The following is a 22,619-nucleotide window of genomic DNA, read 5'->3' on the forward strand; positions in this document are numbered from 1 at the left end:
CAAAAAATCCGGTATACGTGGCATCGCATTGTTGTGTTTTGTGTGTGTCTTGGATTCTCATTTAAACCTTTAGTTTTTTGTGTTTTTTTTGTATTTTGGCTCGTGTTTGTATTTTATTGCTGTTCTAGTTTTGTTGAAGTTTTTGAGTTATTGTAATGACATGTTGCTGTTTTTTGTGATATACTTGTTTCATTGCTGTGTTGAAGATAAGATAATACTTTAGGGTTATAACACAGTAAGGTAAGCTAAGGTTAAAAAAATCATAAGTTGGGAAATTTCAGCGTTATAGCGGGCAACTTAAAAGCATAAAGTATAACAAAACTAAACAAGAAAAAAAATAAAGTAATAGGACAATAAATCTAATATAACAACACAAATATCTTCTATTTAAATGACAATATTGTAATAATATGTGATAAAAACTAAAACTGAAAATATTTCATAGTCAGATAAGTAAAGACAGAATTGAAAGTATCGTACTGAAGGTTGTAAATCTGTGTTCCCTGTGTCTGTTTATGTGTTTGTGCCCTCTGTGTATACTTGTCTTTTGTTTTGTAGTGACGGCTAATTTTTCTGTGCTTTGTCATTTACATTATATGCTGCGTCCAATTTCAAACGGGAAGTAGGAAATTCCGAGTTTCAAATCAGAATTTCCCCCGCAAACATCGCAATTTGTCATGGCAGCAGCCACCATGAGTAGTACTAAAATGACTAATTAAATGATATTAAATGATATCACCTTATAACCCAAGCACAACTGCTGTTAATGTAGCTCTATCCTTATAGTTGACAAGATAAGATAAGATAAGATAACCTTTATTAGTCCCACACATGGGAAATTTGTTTTGTCACAGCAGGAAGTGGACAGTGCAAAAGTTATGAGGCAAAAATTAGGATACAATAAGAATAAATACAGTACACAACTGTACAGGATAGAATAAATAAAATACTATATACAGTAGAATAAAATAAAATAAAATAAAATACTATATACAGTAGAATAAAATAAAATAAATATACAATAAGATAATGTGTGATTAGCAGTTTGAACTGTGTAATTGCAAAGCAGTGACAATGATTCGTGAGGTATATTTCAGGGTGAAATACAGTGAAACCATTAGCAGAATATACAGAAGTATCACATATGGAAAAGATATATATAAATTTTTTAAAGTTTGAATCTGTCTTGTGTGAAACTTGTATGAAAAGCACACAAGAGCCAAAACAGATATAAGATCCCTTGAAAGATTATATAAATGAAACTTGCATGTTTTGGATACTTACTAAAACAATATATGAAAGTAATGAAAAAGTGGCCACTTTCATGAGTAAATCATATAAGCCTTGTATGATCCTCTATATGAAGCAAGCTAAAGCTGATGCAAGTCTTTTATAAGTTTTTCCTAGTTGTTTTCCATATGGGAAGCCAGGTACTGTCACACTAAACACACCACTGATCTTGAACAGCAAAGTAAAACTGTGGTTAAATCAATTCTTCCTAAACTATCAGATTTTCTTTCTTTTAACCAGCCGTCTTTTTCTTTGTTTTCTTTCCATGTTTTTGTTTTGGTTCTTTTTGCTGGCAATTCTTTTTGAGTCATTAAACAAATTCAACCTATGCTACCATTACTGCATTACACTCTGAGTATACTATTTTTATAATAACACCAAAAAAAGGGGTCATTAATGCTGACAGTTATCAGTCACTGTGCTTTTCCTCTCATCTCTGCAAAGTGTTTTAGTGTTTTCCAGCTCGTTTTCTGAACTTTGAAACCCTCGACATTACTCTCTTGGTTCGCTTTCACAAATCTAATGAGCTTCATTTCCACGTTGCAGTTTGCAACTTTTGGCTGGCAATCAGCTCTAATCAACCATCTGTACGTTACCTGAAGCTCACTGAAGAACACAAACTGTCATTTGGACATAAATTGGGCATTTGCAAGCTAGAGAAGCAGATATTTCCCTAAGGACTGATTGAAGACAAAATTGCATGTTTAAATATTTAGAAAAACAAATTCTCAGTGTTTAAAGTTAATTAAACATTGAGTATCCTCAGCAACCTTGCTTTTATATGAACATAACCAACATACAAACATTTGGCAGCCAGTTGAGTCGAGTCATGTGGCAGATGAGTTGCTCATTGGCATAGACTCACTCACATTGAGTGCCGCATGCTGACAATCTGTCTGCATTTAAAAATTCGATTTTTCTACCTCCCGTCAGGTAACCAGTGCAAAGGCCTTGCAATCTAAAGCAGTCACAACTATTTGCAATCAGTTGCAGAATGCAAAAAATTTCAGTGCAATTTCACGTAGTTGCAAGGCGTCCATCCTGTGTGTGGCCTAGACCAGGGCTGTCCAACTCCAGGCCAGATATCACCCTGGGTCAAATAATTAGTTTGTTGCCGGGTCCCTGGAGAATTTCAAGACATGTTGATGCTTCAGGTTTGTTGCACTGTGAGTGAAATCTCGTGTCCACTTTGTAATCTACAGTAAATCAAGACCTCGTGTGCTTGCCTTCTGATGGTAATGACGTTGTTTCATTAGCTAAATAATCCAGCTGTTGGCTTTTTATCGCATGATACAAATGTAGCACATCTGCTTCATATTGTCTAGAAGTCTGTAAGATTTCTTTTAGTAAAAAGTGGCCTTGGGACTTTTGTTGGGGGAAAAACACATCTTCATCCTCCCACTCTGGTTTCCTCTTGACTCACTGTTGAATTAACATGTCGATGTAGATGAACAGCTCATGTCTAGAAAACATACAAATAAGCGGATACTTCGTTGGTGAGCTCAACCAGCCTGTCGGCCCAGAGTCCCTTTTGTTGTTTTAACAGTCAGTGATTTAAGGCAGAGTATGATGTCATCCTTCTCATCACGGTTATACTAAATTGCTCCTCGTTTCGTGTTAGTGCTATTAGTAATGGTGTGTAACAGAGGTTATGTTGATGTAATATGTTAGAGCTCTGCAGTGAATTTGCCTCAGAGTTTCTGAGCTTTTCAGTCTTTCTGCCTTCATCTTGCTGTTCCTCACACTCTTTCTGCTTTAATGAGCCCGTCTGCTGGACTGATCTGACCCAGACAGATTTTCTTTTCAATTACTGTTTGTGAGCCAATAATTTGGCAGTGGACATTTTTTTTTCTTGTGTCTTTTTTAGCAAACAAAGTTGTGTTTTTCCAAAAGCGACAATAATAATTTGTTTGGAATGAGCAGGGAAAAAACTTCTTAGTAGGGCTGGCTTATCTGAAAAAGCAAAGACTTCTAGCTTCAGAAATGTTTGTGTGTGGTTTGGCACAAATACTTTATTTAGGTTTTTAGGAGCGTTCTGAAATGCCAGACCTGTCTGCAGTGATATCCCAGGCATCTGCTGCAATGTTGCTTTAGTGCTCAGTGCAGATGACTCCTGTTAACAAAGGACGACTTTATTGACAAGGGCGCATGTTAACATAGATTAGCAGCGCGCAGCCACTGAACTGGTTAATCAGAGTGTGCGTATGTCTAAGCTCAAACAGCCTCTTTCTTTATCCTCAAACCTCAAAGCAGTCCAGTGACTTGTGGAGCTAAAATGGCCCCGTGGTTCACACGATGCAGGCCAAACCACAGCTATTTAATGGCTGTTTTTGAATTTTAAAACTGAAATAACTAATTTTTCAAAACATCTTTTCTCTACCCTCTGCACAAGTTAGTCGCTCATAACAAGGAGGGTGGACGACTACAGTGCATCACATTGTTTTAGACAAACGGTGCACAAATGGTTTGACTTTATTAAGACTCATTGAAAATTACATCTGTAATGAGAGAATTTTAAATGAATGCTCTGAAAAGTATGAATGTTTTGAAACCGATTGAACCATAACCAGACACTGAAGGCATTTGTATACAATCATAAAAGCCCTTCTTGGAAGTTAAAAAGTCTGTTTATGGTGTCTACTCTAATTTTATTTCAAAAATATGTACTTACAAAAAGAACAAATAGTTTAAAAATGTTGATTTCAAACATAAGTAGCAAGGTTGTTAGCCAAATACGCTAATGACTGATTTTTCCATCCAAGACCAAAAAGAACATAATTAACCAGCTTGATTACATACATACCAAAGCTGCATACCAGTTCACACGCTGGAAACTAAGGCTGTACTCGGAGTCCTTCTGTGTTGTTTCCTCTGCTGCAGCAAGACTCAAACATCTTGCTTTTGATAAAATTCTAAATTTGATCTTGCCTAGCGTTTTAGCTAAAACCTTTTCTGTCTCTGGGGTCTCATTTTGCTCTTTTGCAGCCTAGTGCATATGTACAATAATGTTTTGGCTCACAGGTTGGCCTCTAGACTTTATGAATGCCAAGAGTCATAAATTCTATGCACTGGGGTGAGTTTGCAAATATTAAAACTCAGTGGTAGCTAGACTTGTGCTGTCAACAGCTCTTTAAAAATCTATAGCACAAGTGCTGTTTGGACAATACCCAAATGATCACCTGGAAATCTGACAACAGCTCTTTAATTCATGTGTTTCCTGATTTTAGGTTTTAACACCTGAACCACCCACATACCAAATCCCCTTTAGACTCACACTGTTAATGGAAAGTTAGGATGGATTTTAAATGCCTCGTATTAGTTACATTAAAATGAAGAAGGTATAAAAACAAAGCACTCACTGTGAACAGGGCCACATAACTGCCTACAATAAAATAGACACATTCTTATAAACTCATTTTCTAAAAGTAGAACTGTGGAATTGTGTCACACCATCTGCCTTCTCATCCACCATCCACTCAGCTATACCCCACTCTCTGCCTTAGAGTCAAGATGTTTGTATTCAGTGGACTCAAACATTCACTAAATTAGGAATTTACCAATTTGAGGAAACCTCATAAAACAGGAGATGTTAAGGTTTTATTTTCACTGTGAGACTGACACTTATCTGAGCACTCAAAGCACTTTACACAACTTGCCTCATTCACACAAGAGCAACATGGGGTCAGCATCTTGCCCAATGATATTTGGCATGGAGACTGGAGAAGACTGGGATCAAACCACCAACCTTCCAGTTAGTAGGTGACCTGAGCTACCATGTGAGCGACAGGCAGTCTCAAAAGGTCAAACACATTGCAATTTAAGAAAACACCAGCAAATAGAAACACACACAGAAAAATGTTACAAGTGTTACTCGCAGTAATGACAGGGAACAGCTGCAGAAGTGACACGATAACAGCTAAACAGCTAACAAACATGCACCTACCGTGTTATATAAATCATGTGATTAAAACATACACTACCCTGCACCATGTTAGTCCTTCACATGTTTAGTTTTCTGTCACTTCCACAGCTGCTCCATCCTGTTATTGTCTCCCCCAAAAACACTGCTGTGTTGTTTTTGTGTCCTTTGCAATGCTTTTCTATATTCTGGTGTTTTGTTACTGTAGTTTTATATATCAGGACACTTTTTTTTTTTTAAAAAACAAAAAAACTTCATTGACCCTCACATGAACACCAGTGTATGACATATTGCACCATTATTACTGAGTCGACAATCAAAAATGAAGCAGCGTGTGACCCTTACTGCTTCTGAGGTAAAGCAGCCGCCAGCTGCTGCTGATCAAATAATCTGAAAACATCAATCCATCAGAGCACTCTTACACTTTGTCAACCAAGAATAATCATTTTCTAACAATTTACAGAGCGCTGAAGAAGCTGCAGTGAAAACGATACAGGATAATGATAACAAAGAATTTTCACTACAGTACAAACATTATGTACAGTACTGAAGGTCGTGGGGAGAAATGATGGCAACGTATAACCCTGCAAGAGTAATATTGCATTAACCAGTGAGGATAAATGATTTTCAAAATGTTAGCTAAATTGACTAACTAACAATAAAATCAAAACAATTAAAAAAAACCAACAGCAGCTAGAAATGAGAATGCATTGTTTGTTTACATCTTTGTGAAATCAGTGAGCTATTGTTTCAGAAGTCCTTCTCGTTGAGTTTGAATGGTAAATCGGCCACAGGTGTCATTGTAGCATGTGCCGTGTAAGTCTGCGGCGATTCGTAATTGCGCTGTGGATGGATCCGCTTTATTTGTTTTTGGTGCTTAAACCTCTGTACCCCCGCTGTGTCCCGTGCAATGTAATGTCGCTATAAATAGTGCTGAAGTCAATCTCTCTGTCTTCCTTTGTTTTCTCCAGGTCAGCCTACCAAACGACTCCAGCTGTGTTGAAGAGATTCTGCGGGTACGTTGCTTGGGTACACACACAAACACACACGCATGCACAGTAATTGCACTGATTATCAGCTGTTTTCTGTTTGTTCACAAGGAGCTTGGTCCCTCTCCAGAGTCTGATTTTGCAAAGGAAGGACAGGGAAAAGAAAGGGGACTACAAGGCAGGGAGGGAGAAGAGAAAGCAATCTGTTGGCTTAGGTCAATGATTACACAAGTCCTTTTATTTGGATGACATCATACAGACATCTTTTCCACAGACCTATCATCTCCTTTAACCGTTCTTTCTTCCTCCTTTCTAGCTGCATGTAATCAAAATCACACAGCAATACATTTTCCCACAGTTTCTCTCTCCTGTCTCTTCCTGGGAGTGATGTCAAAACAAAAATGTTTCCCTCGCTAATCTTCCCTCACTGCCAGTCAGAAGATTAGGACGGGGACCGTCTTTGACTTCTTTATGTCAAGTTACCGCTTTCACTTCTCGCCGTCTCTCCTCTCTTGCACTTGGTGCGCCCTCTCTTTCTCCCTCAGTGTCTGTCTTCCTCCCTCTTCATTCCTCTCTGTCATTCAGCCCCCTCCCTCTCCTCCCCCTCCACAAATCAATAGGCTGGTCAACAGGCTGTGTGACAGATAGGCTGCTGTGAGCTGCATGAAATGCCTTTGTCGATAATATTGGTGCTCTATTGAATTCAGTCTGTGGTTTTTAGCTGTGTCAAGTGGAAAGATCAAGGAGTTCAAAATGTGAGGTGAGGTGAATCGGAGCACGGGGCCTGCACTTCATTTTTCTCTCTCTGTAATGACACGGCTACAAGATGTTTGTCACAGGAACATTGTTGTCGTGGATGTTTGCACAATTCAAGGTAACGGTGTGCATCAGAGATATTGTACAGTAGAGTCAATCCTTCTGAGGGGTATTGACTTTTTACAGTGTTTGAACCACTGGAGCACCAAGCTCTATGATATCCATGCTAATGTTTTAGCTTATGGTAAGTTCACTATAAACAAGAAGCATTATCTAAAAATACATCATTAATGAGCCAAAAGGGGACTGTAGGCAAACCAGCTGTTCCTGCCATTAAAATGTTTAAATGAATTGTATAATGATTGCATTTGTCCCTAACCATCGGGAACCCTCACCTTAACTTTTATCAGTGGAAAAAAGTGCTAATGTGTTTATATTATGCTAACATAGCTGTGTAGCTAGCCACCACGTAGCACATCATTATATACCAGCTAGCCAAACTTCAGTAACCCTACAAACGTCACTGCTGTTTAGTTTTCTGTCTTCATTTATGTTGGAAGTGATACCAGAGCTGTACGTCTTCATTTCTTTGGAAATTCCTCTGTCAGAACATCATGTTTAGGGAGAAACTAGCGAGCTAACTTCAAACTTGGTTAAATTTAATAAATTCTGTTTTCATGGATACCTGGATGTTGAACTTAATTGTTACACCTGGTAGAGCAGAACGCTGATCATTTTATTACAGATGAAAGAATTTGGACAGTTTGTAACTCTCAGTGTTGCGCCAGTGTTCGTTTGACTTTGGGACCTGAAGCGGAGTTTGGACCCGGAAACGGCTAATGACGTCAGACTTAAAGACTGGATATTTGAGCTGTCTGATTTTAACATTAACCTAAACCTAGCCAATTAGAAAAGTAAACTAATATCAAGAAGCCATGATTATGATGATATATGTGTATGTAGATAATTACATTTTTACATTTAATGGCTGCATTTACCCTCTATGTTCCTACCATATCTATATTGTTACATGTGTACTATGAGTCAGACGCTAGCTAGCTAGCTTTACCTTGGAATGAGGTAACCAATTAGAGAAAACTTGGGAAAAATCAATTGATATGTGTATATATAATATGTTCTTAAAAAGAAGGGCAGAGTAGCTCATCGACAGCAAAAGGCCTGAAAGACCACAGAAAACAAAAGTGATATTAACAAGGAGGTACATGCATAAAGTCTTCAATCAAGAGACGCCTTCATGAATGGAAATTTAAAAGATTTATACCAAGTTGCAAACCTTTGGTTACACCGAAGAATAAAAATGTCAGATTAGAAAATGTTTGCCAGAAAACATCTAAAAGAGGCTCTTTGGAATGATGAATTTAAGAATAACTTGAAAGATTAACAGAAAGATGGGAAGAGAAAAAAAGGCAAAAGAGAGAAACAGCTGGTGATGTGAAGCACACCACATTATCCATCTAACACGGAGCACGCAGCGTGCCCTGTTCTGCTTCTTTATTAAAAAACAGAGAAGGAGCGAAAGGAGAGAGCGAGGTCGGTCGTGTTTTCAGTGCACGGTGGTGGATAAATGTACATTTTGCATGTCTGTGTCGGGGCGTAATAGATGTAGATAATGGAGAATATGACAAATTGATAATAACTGGGAAACCATTTGCGTTTAACTATGACAGACTGAGTAACTCACGCGCAGTGGCTGCAATATCACATTTACAGACACATGCAAACACAAATTCAGGAGAAAACAGCTGTCCTGTCTGTGAAAGCACAGGAACTCTTCAAGGATGGACTCAATGATGTTAATGATGTCAGAGAGCGGTTACCTAGCAACACACCATATGTCGTCAGGCCAAGTGCGTTACGATTATAAAGAGGGAAAACACAGCCACACACTCATGCTCAAGTATCGTCATTAATGTGTAGCTCAGTTATACACACAACCTTACCCACACACATACGTCCTCCCAGACTCATGTGTCATCTGATGAATAGCATTCATCTACCAAGGGGGGGTGAAGAGATGGATGATGGGAAAATTCTGGCCCTTTGACATCGTGACCTGCTGCACGGTGGCTGTGTGAGTGGAAATGAGCATGTAAAAAAATGGATTTAATGACTTTACCAACCATTTTAAACACATGTCACAGAAAAAGAAGTTATTGGTCATTAAAACACATTTACCAAGAATTCAGTTTTCAGGTGATGGTGGTTACAAAGGACATCAAGGAGGGAATCAAAGCTTTAAGAAAATCTATTTGGTAATTTTCCATATTCAGCCTTCTATGTGCCTCCTTTCCAATGTTTGTGAGAAATAAAAACAGCCAGTACCTAACAGATTATAAAGCTCCAGCACACCCACCCACTCATGCACATATGTTTATCTTGTTAACTAATTGATGCTTCTACATACTGAGATTGGAATTCAGCTGAGAAAACGGTGTGATTAGAATAATTGAAAGGGGATGCTGCTGCTTCTGCTGCTGCCTTGTGCAGCTCTGTTGAAATGCAGCCGACTGGAGTCAGCTTTTATTTTGGTAAATCACCAACTCTGCATTTGCACCAATCCCTGGTGGGTCACTAACTCCCTAAGCGCCTTCCAGTTTATACTAAAACTTATACTGAACCCACCCTGATTGGGTGCTGGTGCAGCACAACCTTGACTGAATGCTGACTCCACTCCACTGCACCAAAGATGTTGCATAAGCAAGCCCCTTTGTTCCAATGGGCTAAACTTTATCATGATTAGACACCAGGTAAAGGCAACACAAGTGCAAGCTGTGTATCCTTTATTTAGCTGATTATAATGACAGAAATTCTGCTACTTATGAATATCTGTTTAAAATAATATATTTAAAAATTTGTTTGTGTGTTCAGGAGATGACCCATTCCTGGCCTCCTCCACTAACAGCCATACACACTCCTGGGAAAGCTGATCAGACCAAATTTCCCATCCCAAACAAGGTTAGTATGCTTTTTCTTCTACTACACCCAAAACCTTTCATCACTAAATTCAAAGTGGCTCACATTAATCCGTAATAGTGTACATTCTCTCTGAATGACACGCCTGCTGATGCATGCTTCCTTCAAAGTTGTTATCATGTTCTTGGGCCTTGATCATTTTCACTTTAAGCGTGAGTCAGCGAGCGGTGGAAAAAGATGCGATGCAGTCGTGAAAAACCTTTACTTATACTGTGACACTTATTGGAGGGGCGCAGTAACACTAACTGCAGTCTGTCACTGAAAATCTTCAGTCTGCTCATTAGCTCTGATTCACAAATTTACTGCAGCAGTGATGCTGGGATAGAATCACATTACTGTTGGCTCATTCTGCACAGTGGCACAAATGACAGCCAATGAAATTACTGTGTTAAGGTCTATTAACACATAGTGAGTAAAGGGGAAACTCCCAGTGCATCATGGGAATCCCCCAGCAGCCTACACCTGTTGCAGCATAACTAAGGGAGGATTCAGGGTCACCTGGTCCAGCCCTAACTATATACTTTATCAAAAAGGAAAGTTTGAAGCCTAATCTTAAAAGTAGGGATACTTATTTATTTATTTATATTTAAAATCATCTATCAAGTTGTCAGATCAGCCATAATTTTAAAAAAAAGGTTTCCACATGTTAAACAACACCTTTGGTTGTTGTTGGTATAAATTGTAAGAATCATAGTTTCTCATTTTGTTCGGCTTTTTGTCAGATTTTTACCAATAAATCATTAAGTTGATGCACAAGTTGTGGATGAAAGGCAAATTTTAATGGATTGCTAACGTGACCCCGCTCTGCACCCCTACAAAGTTTTATCATAATTAATTCAAAAGTTTTGGAGATATCATATTTACAGACAGACTGAAACCCAAAGTCTACCAAAATCATCACCTCGTTGGCGGCAGTAATAAAAAAGTATTTTCAAGTAACGTCAGCAAATCAGGCGAATTTCAAAGTTTCCACCTAATCACTGGAATTAAACTTACTGACAGTTTAATGCAAAGTTATTCACTTGGCAACAAAATACTTTCTTATTAACTTAGCTATTACCGTCTATTCTTACTGTCCCTTAACATGTTTAATCGCTCAGTCAGGAAAAGGGCAAAACAGTCTGAAAAGACTTTGTTCCACCGCTGACACGGCGTGGTCTTCCTTACTTTGTGAAGCAGAGGACCGCAGGTGAACACCGCTAATAAGCACCAACGGCGTCCTCTGTGTTTGACTCACCAGTTCAATTATCTCTCAGAGCTCAACACAGCCAGCCTGTAATCAACAGAACAAATTCATCCATCGAATAAAAAAAGAAAAAAGTTGAGGATCTGCAGATCACTTAGACTTTAGAAATAAATAAATAAGATAAAAACTACTTCAAGTTGAACGCTTTTCCACTTTATCGTTTAATCGTTCATCAAAAACAAGAAAACTGAGTGTGTATTTAACAGGAACAGTGATAACAGCCACAGCTGAAGAGTCAAGGAAACAAAGATCACCTACAGAAATGTCATCAGCAAAATAACTCTGTATCCTCACCTGCACTGTTTGTCTGTCATGTTTGAAAAGTGACGTTCAGGCACAATAAAAGCAGACTGAAGATTTCAGAAGATCGATGTTCAAAGTTTCACCCGCCGCTACAAAAAAGGGAAGATTTACGACGCCTTGTAATATAAATATCTAGAAGATTTGTCACATTAAAAGAAGCAGCAATGCTGTATTGAACATTTATCTCTGAGGTGACGATAACAATTCTCCCTGAAACAGCAGACTGATTTTTTTTGCCTCATGCTTTTATGAATTACTCTTAATATGCAAAGTGCCTCATTGGTGTTGGTGTGAGGTGAAGTAGGAATGTAAACACAGAGGCAGTAAGTCTGACTGAGTACTTAATGAATTAGGAAGGACTGTTGTGGCGCCTTCAGCCTCCAGCCTCACACTAATCCTGCGTCACAGTGAGTTTTAAGAATGAGGAGGAGCGTCAACGCAGGGAGATGAGAGGCTCTGAATTCTGTGTAATGGCATCCTTGTGCTGCTGTGAAATCAATAATGACATCTGTTGGTTTATTCATTCAACTCGTCTCCCTCTGGCTTTCTCTTTCCTTCTCTCCCGCTCTCTAGGAGTCACAGCATGTGACCTCGGGCTACAACACCCAGAGTAAGTTTTCCCAGCGTAAACACTCACATATGAGCTCTGCGATAATTAATGCTGCCGAGGCCATTAAAGGCAACGCCACCCAGGAGGAATGTGAGAAAGGCAGCTGACGTTGAAATGAAATCATTGCCACGGGAGGAGGGTAGTCGGAAAAACCTTTGCTTTTAACTTCCTGGGTTCATCTGAACAAGTAATCAGACAAACGTGATTACGTGATGAGTGGAAATCGGGGGCTTGTGTTTGAACTGACAGCATCACATTAGAGTAGATTAATGAGGGTAAAAGGTTCTGTCACAGTGTATATTAATTCATGCATAACATTTAAAAAGTAGCTCTCTCTTGAAAATGCGTCCACACGGCAGCAGTTGTATGATCTCCTGCGTTTTCTGTCATATAAATACTGTTAGAGGATTGATGTTAACCTCAACCGAAGTTTAGATAGTGAGGTCAACATATGCACAAACAATCACGCTGCTTTAAAAGCTCTTCAGACTCACTTTAAATGCTGAGTTTGAGGTTTTTTCCCCCTATTATTGGCTCTGTGTGATGTCAGGAAGCAGGGATGGCCTTATATGGTCATAGCACAGCTCTAGCTAACAAAACAGAAGCCCCACCCACCTGCTGCTTTGTCATTCATTTCTCAAATGAGTGACTGAGCCAGTCAGAAGAAAGATGTTTTAAGTTAAGGTCATTCTTTTAGCCAGTGAGCTCAGTGACACAAACATGTTGACAACCCCCCTGGCAACCACTGGTATTCTGTAAGTGATTGGCAAGTGGTTGCTGGATGTCACTCGCTTAAATCAGGCACTGTGAGAAGACTGTGCTGCTCCCAGATCCTCCACAGCAACTGCCAGCAACCTTCAACATCCACTCACAACCGTCTGGGGAATACGGAGGTCCCCTAGCGAGAGGTGGTTGTCAGTTGGCTGCTAACCAACCTGTGGGACCTGGGCAATCAGGCTGTTGTATAACATAAATATGGCTTATTTTAAACTGTGAATCATGTGAATCCTCTAGTATGATTTAGGAAGAAAAATACAGAGCTGGAAATAAGAATAACAGGCCCCTATAAAGATGTTTATACAATTAGATATCTAAAAACCTGTGTTGGTGGTGGAAGTTGCACACAGTAATGGATTAAATTGTTGATAAGTCAGCCAGGTGGGCCGGAGTAATTTACATATCTAGATCTGGGGCGATTGTGGCTCAAGAGTTGGGAGTTCGCCTTGTAATTGGAAGGTTGCTGTTTCGAGCCTCGGCTTGGACAGTCTCAGTCGTTGTGTCCTTGGGCAAGACACTTCACCCGTTGCCTACTGGTAGTGGTCAGAGGGCCCAGTGGCGCCAGTGTCCGGCAGCCTCGCCTCTGTCAGTGCACCCCAGGGTGGCTGTGGCTACAATGTGTGAAGGGGTGGATGACTGGATGTGTAAAGCGCTTTGGGGTCCATAGGAACTAGTATAAAGCGCTATACAAATACAGGCCATTTACCATTTTATCTGATCACATTCCAGGCTGATTTGAGATAATGAGACAATAATTAAAACAAGGTGTTAATGCTAACAATCAGATGTGATTATGTAGATAATGCGTCCAAATGCAGATTGCATATCAGAACCAGGTGTAAAAAGCTTTGATTCCTAAGACCTTATGGATATACCGCATATTTACAGATAACACGTCTGGTTAATGGTGATGGTGTTAGAGGTTGAAAAACACCTTAAATACAGTTTTCTATTTCACCGGTGGCCTCTGGGCTCCTGTGTTTGTGTGTGTGTTCTTCCATCGGTTGAGACACCTCTGAAACCACAAAATAGGTCATTATGAATCAGTCAGAATAAAGCAACACGCCATACCACTGTCAAAAAGCTCCATAGTTGAGTCTAGCTGGTCATCCATTGCATCCGTTTTTAACATACTATCAAGCAGAGAGGAAAAACTGTTTTGCCACAGGTTGATAAAGTCATACAAAAAGCGATTACTTCAGGTTATTGCTGCAAAAGGTGGAAAAGGTGGTTCTACAAGCTACTGAATCATGGGATGCATTTAGTTATTCACAGTCCTGTGGAAACTTTCCTTTTTCACAGGACTCTATGCTAACTTCACCTAGTACTGCATATAGTACCTTACAGTATTTCCGACTCCCAGGGTTGATCAGATCATGAAAAGCTTTTCTGAGGTTGTTGCTCTTTGTTAAATCCATCTTGTAGTGTTTTGAGTTATTTGTGCCGTATATAAAGCTCAAGCATTTCCCCACTGGCAGGTTTTTCCTCTCTGTGTAAGAAAAGAAGAAATACGACTGACTGGAATATGAAATACAGCAAAATGGATTCTGTTCACAGACTCCTCTGTATATCCACTTGGAAAATAAATAATCTCCTCGTTTTTGTCAGAGTGTTTCAGTTTGACTTTTATTGCAAAAGGACATTTACTTACTGTTTTTACCCCACAATCCTGTTACCAAAGCAAACAGATACACACTGGAACAGAGTGTCATATTTTCCAATGTGACAGTACTGCTGGTCTACAGTGATGTGAGTTTGGCTTCCTGTCAAACACTAATCAACACACACAGACACAAGTCTTGACACATGCAAAACTGTGATACAGTGATTGAATGTCCTCTGTTGTGTTGCAGAGCGATGTACTGTATCAGCTAACAAGCCTGCTGCTAAACCACCAACTGCACCGCAGAAGTCGTGAGTATATCTCTCTCTTTTTCTCTGACACACACACACACAGAGAAACTGAGAATTTCTGACCTGCTGCTGCTGCTTCTGCTGCGTTTGCCTCAAGGTAAAATTAAACTTGACTCTTGGATGAAATTCACTGGTGGTAGGAGGAGAAAAAAAAGATTGTGTGGATCAGAGCGGGAAAGTGCAGCTACATTAATTTAACGTGAGCCAGGAGCATATTGCAACATCTCTGGCTGCAACCCACTCCACGCATCACTCACAGAGCTGTACGGCAGGATGAGAGTGGAAAGGCACAAATCTCGACTTGTAAGGCCGCGTTATGACCCCGGTTTGCACTGCACATTTGCTCGCAACGAGCTTAACGAGTCAAAAACGCAAGAGCAAGTGAGAAAGGAAGGATAAAACTGAGTGTCATTACGCTAGCTAGCCAGCTTAGCTCCTGCAGTGGTAACTTAACCCAACTTACCCTGATGTGGATTTGAGGAGGTTCATATTTTAACAGTGTCAGTAAGATCAAACTGCTGCGTCTCTCAGCTCATCTCAAGCCAAGCGCTAACCTCTGGGCATGAAACATCAAGCTAACGTAAAGTGTAAAAAACGTCAGTTTCTCCAGACACCCCTTTAGGCTCTCCAGAGGCAAATCAATCCCCAACTTCACAGATGAAACTGACATGTTTACAGCCTGGTACAAAAAAAATCAGTTTTTAACCTTGAAAGTGAATTTCCTCATTTCATGACAACTACATACGGGGTGACTTTTTCCCCTTTTATGACTGACGCTTTGAAAGGCTTGAAAGGTGCCCCAGATGGCAAAAACTGCAGTTCCACTAGGTGCTGCTTGAGGTTGGCTCCAGATACATGTAAGTCCCCACAGACTCCCATGTTAAAATGTCCAACATATTTACAGCTGCGTACAAAGATGGTTTTGACTTCTATGGAGAGTTTTTCCCCTGTCATATCAGCTGTGATTATATGATTTTTTTTAATAACTCATCCACTTGCTAGCACCTGCTCATCTGTTGCTTTGAGTCATTAAGCTGGACCTCTCTGCTGTGTTACTGGCTATTCCATGTCTGAAATTGTGTCAAGAAATTGGTGGAGAAGCTTGTTGCAAATAGCAGCGGTTTCCCTAACTCAAACTGAAAAGTGACACATAAGAAAGTCTGAAAACTGTGTAACCAGATAGGAGTCAGAAGTCATGTGACTTGTATACCAACTACCACCTTACCTGCCTCTCCATCCTCTCCATTGTTCTTTCAATCATGGAAAACGACACTAACTGGCAACCTAGTAAATGTTGAGAAGAAGGGGTGGTCAGTAAATGAGTCAGCAATACATCTGCTAAATATACTTAGACTTTATCCTGAAAGTTGTTTCTTAACTAATTAAACAAGTTAAAATTAAACTCCGTCTATATATGTATCCATCTCTTCTCATTTGCTTATTCATATCAGGGTCTCATAATTCTTTAAAATAGCTTGCATGTAAAGTTTATCAGCAGCCAAAAACTGTTTAATTACACAGAAATTTCTTTTTAAATAAGTCTTTATTATATACAGTATAATGCTGTAACAATATAGCAAGCTGCTTTTTGCAGAACAAAGAACAAAGCTGTGGAATGTTTGTAGTTTTTTCAACACTTTTTACTGCAGTACACTTTAAATAAAGTTGTCTAACACTTAAAAATAATCACAGACACAGTTGAACCCCACTTATGCTAACTTTAGCCATTTTGCCAAATACATTTTGAGCTAAGCTAGCTAGCTAATTAGTTAGCGAGAGCTAATGAAAGCTTGTCATTTCAGCTTTACAAAGCCAGAGATATTGGAAAGGATAAACAAACCACTTGAAAAATCCCAAATAGGAGGAGGAACTCTGTAGTGCCAAAGATGATAATATTATGACCCATATTTTTTCTGTCCTATTCCCTAAAAGTCTAATCTCTGCAGTGCTACTGTAACACCTGGAAAAACAGTGTTTGAAGACTGAGCCACAAATAAAATTATTGCAACAGTGTGCTCGCTGTCTCGTAGCCTTTGAAATGGTGGCTTTGAAGTCAGGGACCAGGTCTGCGACCGTGCTGACCTGTTGCTGTCTTTAATGGTTGCTGTCCTGCACACACTAGTCTCCTTGTTAAAGATATTTCAGTATCTAAGGAAGAGGATTTTGATCTGCTGTCACACCATATCATATAAAGTAGTACAACTCTCGTGTTACTACATCTAATGAGAGTTTTTAAGTGTCAAGTATGATGCATTATTTATACACTTTATTAAAAACCTCATTTAAGGGTTAGAGAGTATTTGGTGAGGATGGCGTCAAAAAGCACTCTCCTAAAAAAGACTTGATGGGTAGGAGATGATGCAAAAATCCTGCAACTTAAGAAAAAGTCAAGGCAGTCTTGTAAGTTAGCGGTAATTCAGCTGGATGGTTTGATTAAAGTCCCAGGTCAAAATGTAAGTTCTCATTTCCTTCACTTTAGATATGCAGTTAAATAGTTAATTATATCTCCATTAGGATGAAGTCTGTGGGAGCTGCAGTGCTTTCTGTGCCATTTTATGCTAAGCTTTCAAAGCTGATAAGCCCTTTCCTGTTGATTACTCATGTATACCCCACAGTGCAATTTTTTCCCCAATCTTGTATTCAAACATAAATGCTGCTTTGTTTATTAGGGTGAAATAATTGTTATTGGTTAAAAACAATGCCTAGTTTACTGCTGCCATTAGGCCATTCTCTGTTTTCACTGTGATGCTCAACAGGCGTAAAATGTTCTCGATAATGAATAGGCCTACCTCGTCTTATTCAACAGTAAATGAGCTGTTTAGGCTAATTGCTATATTCTTTGCTGAATGTTTACTATGTCTGGCTTTACAGAAAACTCATCCAGCTGTAATCCTTCTCCAGGCTCAGTACCTTAATGCCCAATAAGAAAAACACAGTGAATTCTGCTGTTTCATTATAGTCGATAGCGCAGTAAGTAAGAAGTTTTGTGACACTGTGATCCAATCACATGATATTCATTTAGGCAAATGCATGAAAAAGCCTCCTTTAGTGAACCAGTTTTTGAGCTTTGCTGGCTCAGAAACACAGATAACACCTTGGTTAGTGTCTGTGAAGGTTCTCAGTCATCCAGGTCATTGTAGTCAAAGGAGCTTTCAAAGAAAAGCGTCTGGACTTCTTTAAGTTGTTTGAAGACGTTTCACCTCTCATCCAAGAAGCTTCTTCAGTTCTAAGGTCAAATGGCGGAGACTCCCAGATTTAAACCCAGTGGGAGTTTCCCCCTTAAGAGGGACAAAGAACCCCATGATCTCTCACCCGAAACCCTGGCTGATTGAGACCCACACCCGTTTTCACACCTTGGCTGATGTGATTAGAGGAACATCAGTGGGTCCTTTGTCCCTCTTTGGGGGGAAACTCCCACTGGGTTTAAATCTGGGAGTCTCCGCCATTTGACCTTAGAACTGAAGAGGCTTCTTGGATGAGAGGTGAAACGTCTTCAAGCAACTTAAAGAAGTCCAGACGCTTTTCTTTGAAAGCTCCTTTGACCACCTTGGTTAGGGTGCATTTGTCAACAAAAAGCGCTTTGTATAAAATAAAATATAATGCTAAAAAACGCTTAAAGACTTTTTACTGCAGTACACTTTAAGTAAAGTTGTCTGACACTTAAAAAATAAGTCACAGACACAGTTGAACCCCACTTATGCTAACTTTAGCCATTTTGCCAAATACATTTTGAGCTAAGCTAGCTAGCTAGTTAGCGAGAGCTAATGAAAGCTTGTCATTTCAGCTTTACAAAGCCAGAGACATTAGAAAGGATAAACAAACCACTTGAAGAATCCCAAATAGGAGGAGGAACTCTGAAGTGCCAAAAATGCCAGTTAGATAAGTTTACAGCAAAAATCATTACCAGTTTCCTTACAGGTAGAACACAAACCCCTACATTATCATTGGAAAAGTGCTACCTTTGGTGTCCAGCAATCATTAACCATAAAACTGGGGTCCAGGTGGTGGTATTACTACGCAGGTAAAGTCTAAAATAGCAGCCTGCCAAAACTTTCCTCAACATTTGTTTTTAAAATGCAGTTATTAATAATAATAATAAGAAATACTTTATCGCAGTCAAAACATGAAAAACAAGATTAAAAACATATCTAATATCAATATCAGAAAACAAAATAGTTCAGAAAGATAAAAGATTATACCAAAGAAGAAACTCGATCAGATAGAAAATGCAAAAAAATGAATTCATAAATCTAAACCTGATACAGGAAGTAGCTTAAAGCTAAAATGAAGCAGGTGTTGTTGCATTACGTGGTAGAGATTTTTTTTCTACCATGTACAGTAAGTAATCACGGTGTTAATCATTCACAGCTAATGTTTTGCTTAAAAGACAACAAACTATGACCCAAATTAGTTTACAGTTTCAGTGATCAGCTGTATAAACCTCAGATTTTGAATCTCAGGGACCTCGACCTCCAGGTCAGAGGTCAAGTTTTCTGAAAGTCTTGCGAATGTGATGAAGAAGACATAATCTTAACTCTGACAGTGAACTTATGCTAAGACGATGAACACGTTAGCGTACCGTTATCCGTCCACTCCATCCAACTTCCACTTTACGCACTGTTTTGGTCTCCGGAGGGAAAACTGTGGCTCTTTATCTGCTGAGCGCTACGCTGTGCTCCAGGGAGACGAGTGTCCAGGCAACCGTGTGTACATTTAGATTTGCAGGGTGAGCAGATGCACATGTGGAAGTATTGAGTAATTAGCTTAGCGTGGCTTTGATTGTGGCTCCTCCTCGAGTGATGAAGCTCTGGTAGCGCTGAACTTTTACCAATAAAAGGACTCAATTTTATAAAGGCAATTAAGAGCATTTGCACCTAGTAGAAATGTGATGTTCTGCTTTCTAAGCTCTGCATGTCATGGATGCTTTAGTCCATAACTCATTTATATCTTGAGTGCGTCTGTCCTCCTTATTCTCTCTTGTGCATTTTATTCATTTCCCTGCCATGCTTCCCTTCCTCGCTCTCTCTCCCTCTCTCTCTATTCAGCCTGCATCTCCCTCTCTTTCAGTCGCTGCCACCACCACTCGCTCCCCTTCACTTCCCCATCATTATCATCTCCATCTCACTCACTATCTCTCTCTCTCCATCTGTCCCTTCTTATGAAATAAAATATGAATCCATTATTCATTCATTCAAACATATCTATCATCGCCGTGTGCAGCGCCGTGCCCCTTATCTGCAAAGCTTTTTCTTATTGTGCTTCGGTTATTCACGACTCATACAGCCCCATCTGAAAACACCACAACACTGGGGAGTATTTTTTAGCGGTGCAAGCACTGACAAGAGTGGTTCGTGAGGCAGTAAAAATCCCTTTAGGGGATTCTCCTGTCATAACAATAGCAGTGCAAGCTTAAAATAACAGTAGTTTGTGTGGAGGGTTTATATAAAGCAATAAAACATGGGAACTTGCCAATCCACAGCACATAAATACTGAATAATTTGTGTGGTAAGGAGCAGGTGATGCTGTGAGGGAGGTCATGTTATCGACTGTGCCTTATATATCTCTTTCATTGGAGCTGTATTGTTAGCAGTTGATCTCTCGCACGGGGAGAGCAAAGCAAACACGAGAATAGGAGAAACAGGGCAGCGACCAGGTTCTTTTTCCAATTAGAAACCTCTTTAAAAAATCAGCGTGCAATCGTGATGAAGGGCCCGTGTCTGCCGAGCACCTCCTCTTTTGTTTCCAAGAAATTCTTGGCCGTAGGTCAGCAGTTGTCAGACAGAAAGTTTCCAGGTGAAAAAACAATCCCTGAGCTCTAAAAGCTGAACATCTGGTAGGTTTTTAGCTGTGAATGTCCGCTTCCTCATTCCCCAACATGAACCACCAGCTCGCTGCTTTTTTTTGCTGTGTAATTAATCCGTTGACCAAAAAAAAGGCTCTTGAAAGGGAATCGCAGATCACAACTTGCCATAATCGAACTAATGCAAGCAGACAGGAGGTCACGGCCGCAATAACACGTGTCTCTGTGTCTCTGTGCAGAATGTTGGAGGATGACCTGAAGATCAGCAGCGACGAGGAAGAGGCCGAACAACAGGTGAGCTCCCTCTGCTGTCCGTCCTCTTATTCAGCTGCTGCATATGATCCCTCGCTCCGGCTTCTCCTCCATCTGTCCTTCAGCGTTTCATCTACTAGCATAGCACCCAGTAAATTCAGCTGTGGTTGGGTAACATTTGTTAATTCATTCATCTGGGAGTTGTCAGTGTTTCTGAAAGCATAATTCGTCCTCATTTTTCCTTCCATTTGTCACTTAATGTCTTGTATTACAGTAGCTTAAAAGATAGATACTTAGAAACTTGCATCAGCTTTGACAGTGGACTCCATATGAAGGATACTGAGCCCCCAAAGTGCCCACATACTCAAAGACTTACTTTAAGTAATAGGATCACATGTAAATCTTCCTATGAGTTACATGAGTACACTGTAAAATGTTAGATTTAATGGAATTGACTGGTTTGCATTCAGTTTATATCAAGCGCTTTTCTTTAACCATTCATTATATGGATAAATGAACCTTTGATTTTATATATTGCAGTTGCATTTTCCTCAAAATGATTGCTTCCTGTTTATGAAGCATTAAATAAAAATCAGAAGGAGTAACACTGTTTATAGGTGCTGGATGTCAGTGCCGTGCCCAGAGTTATTTTGTTCTTCATGAATGACACGGCAAAGTCGGGTCATGTCATCTGGACCAAGACGCAGGACACGGAGGGAGACAAAACACAAGTTTAAACAAAGCAAACAAAGCAGAGCCGTTTATTGAGGCTGATTAGCATGAATACAAAAAAAAGCAAAAGGCGAAGCAGGGCGAAAACTAAACTAAAACCTAAACTGGAAAAAAAATAGAATTTTTGATGACTGTGACAAAAACATGAATATGACGAATAAACACGAACACGAAACTTGAGCACAACCTGAACAGAATCACGAATGACCTGAAACTTGACATGAAGGGAAGAAAACAGACGACCTGACAAAGACTGAATGGACCACACAGACTAAATACACACAGGAGGTGATCAGGGAAAGTGGAAAGACCTGGGGACACAGCTGACACAAATCAACATAATGACACCGCAGGGGAAGTAAAACAAGAGACACCTGACTCTTCAAAATAAAACAGGAAACACTGAGAGACGCAGACATGACAACTCAGGCTTGACAGCATGAAACACGCAGACAAGAAACACACGACAACTAACACAGAAGGCCTGAGTGGAAATGTAACCCAAACTTAACATTATCTCATGAGCAGAGATGGGCAGTAACGTTTTACAATTAACTGTAATCTGATTACTTTTTTCAAGTAACAATTAATGTTATGGATTACTATTGCAAAATAAATTAGATTACTGTTACTTTCCTATAAGCACGCTACGTTACTAAACCGTGATTTTGTTCGTGAGAGCGTCTAATGATAATGACGTTCGAGTGTGCGACGTCCGTGGCAGCAACAGACGTGTGCAGATCAACAATGGATAATATGGAGTGCAGGAGAGAGTACGACCATGCAGCATTAAAAATGTGGACGGACTTATAGTACTTTACGGTTTATTGCGTAAAAAGTGATAAAAACATTAGTGTCCACCGTACACAAACTTCTTTCTACAGTGAAAAATGTAACTTCAAATCTTATATGCTGGAATATGCAGAAAATAGGTTTAAAAGTTAAACAAACGGATTCTGGCAAACCGTCAGACGTCTCAGGAGGGGAAAGCGGTGCTCTACCTGCACTGTGTATAGTGCTGGCGGAGCGCTGCTGAC

General features: G+C 39.7%; 1 protein-coding gene across 1 annotated transcript in view; it reads left to right on the top strand.

Moving 5' to 3' along the window:
* aff2 (AF4/FMR2 family, member 2) overlaps positions 1-22,619 on the top strand; it is a 195,966-nt gene that overhangs the window by 104,495 nt on the left and 68,852 nt on the right. Inside the window, exons 5-9 of the mRNA XM_013908962.1 lie at positions 6,181-6,225; positions 9,844-9,930; positions 12,071-12,107; positions 14,738-14,798; positions 20,838-20,892. Of these exons, the coding sequence (XP_013764416.1) occupies positions 6,181-6,225; positions 9,844-9,930; positions 12,071-12,107; positions 14,738-14,798; positions 20,838-20,892 (285 nt within the window). The remainder of the gene's footprint in view (positions 1-6,180; positions 6,226-9,843; positions 9,931-12,070; positions 12,108-14,737; positions 14,799-20,837; positions 20,893-22,619) is intronic.

This window comes from Pundamilia nyererei, unplaced genomic scaffold, assembly GCF_000239375.1.
Source record: "Pundamilia nyererei isolate P.nyererei 1_Seehausen unplaced genomic scaffold, PunNye1.0 scaffold00001, whole genome shotgun sequence".
NCBI classification, from domain to species: Eukaryota; Metazoa; Chordata; class Actinopteri; order Cichliformes; family Cichlidae; genus Pundamilia; species Pundamilia nyererei.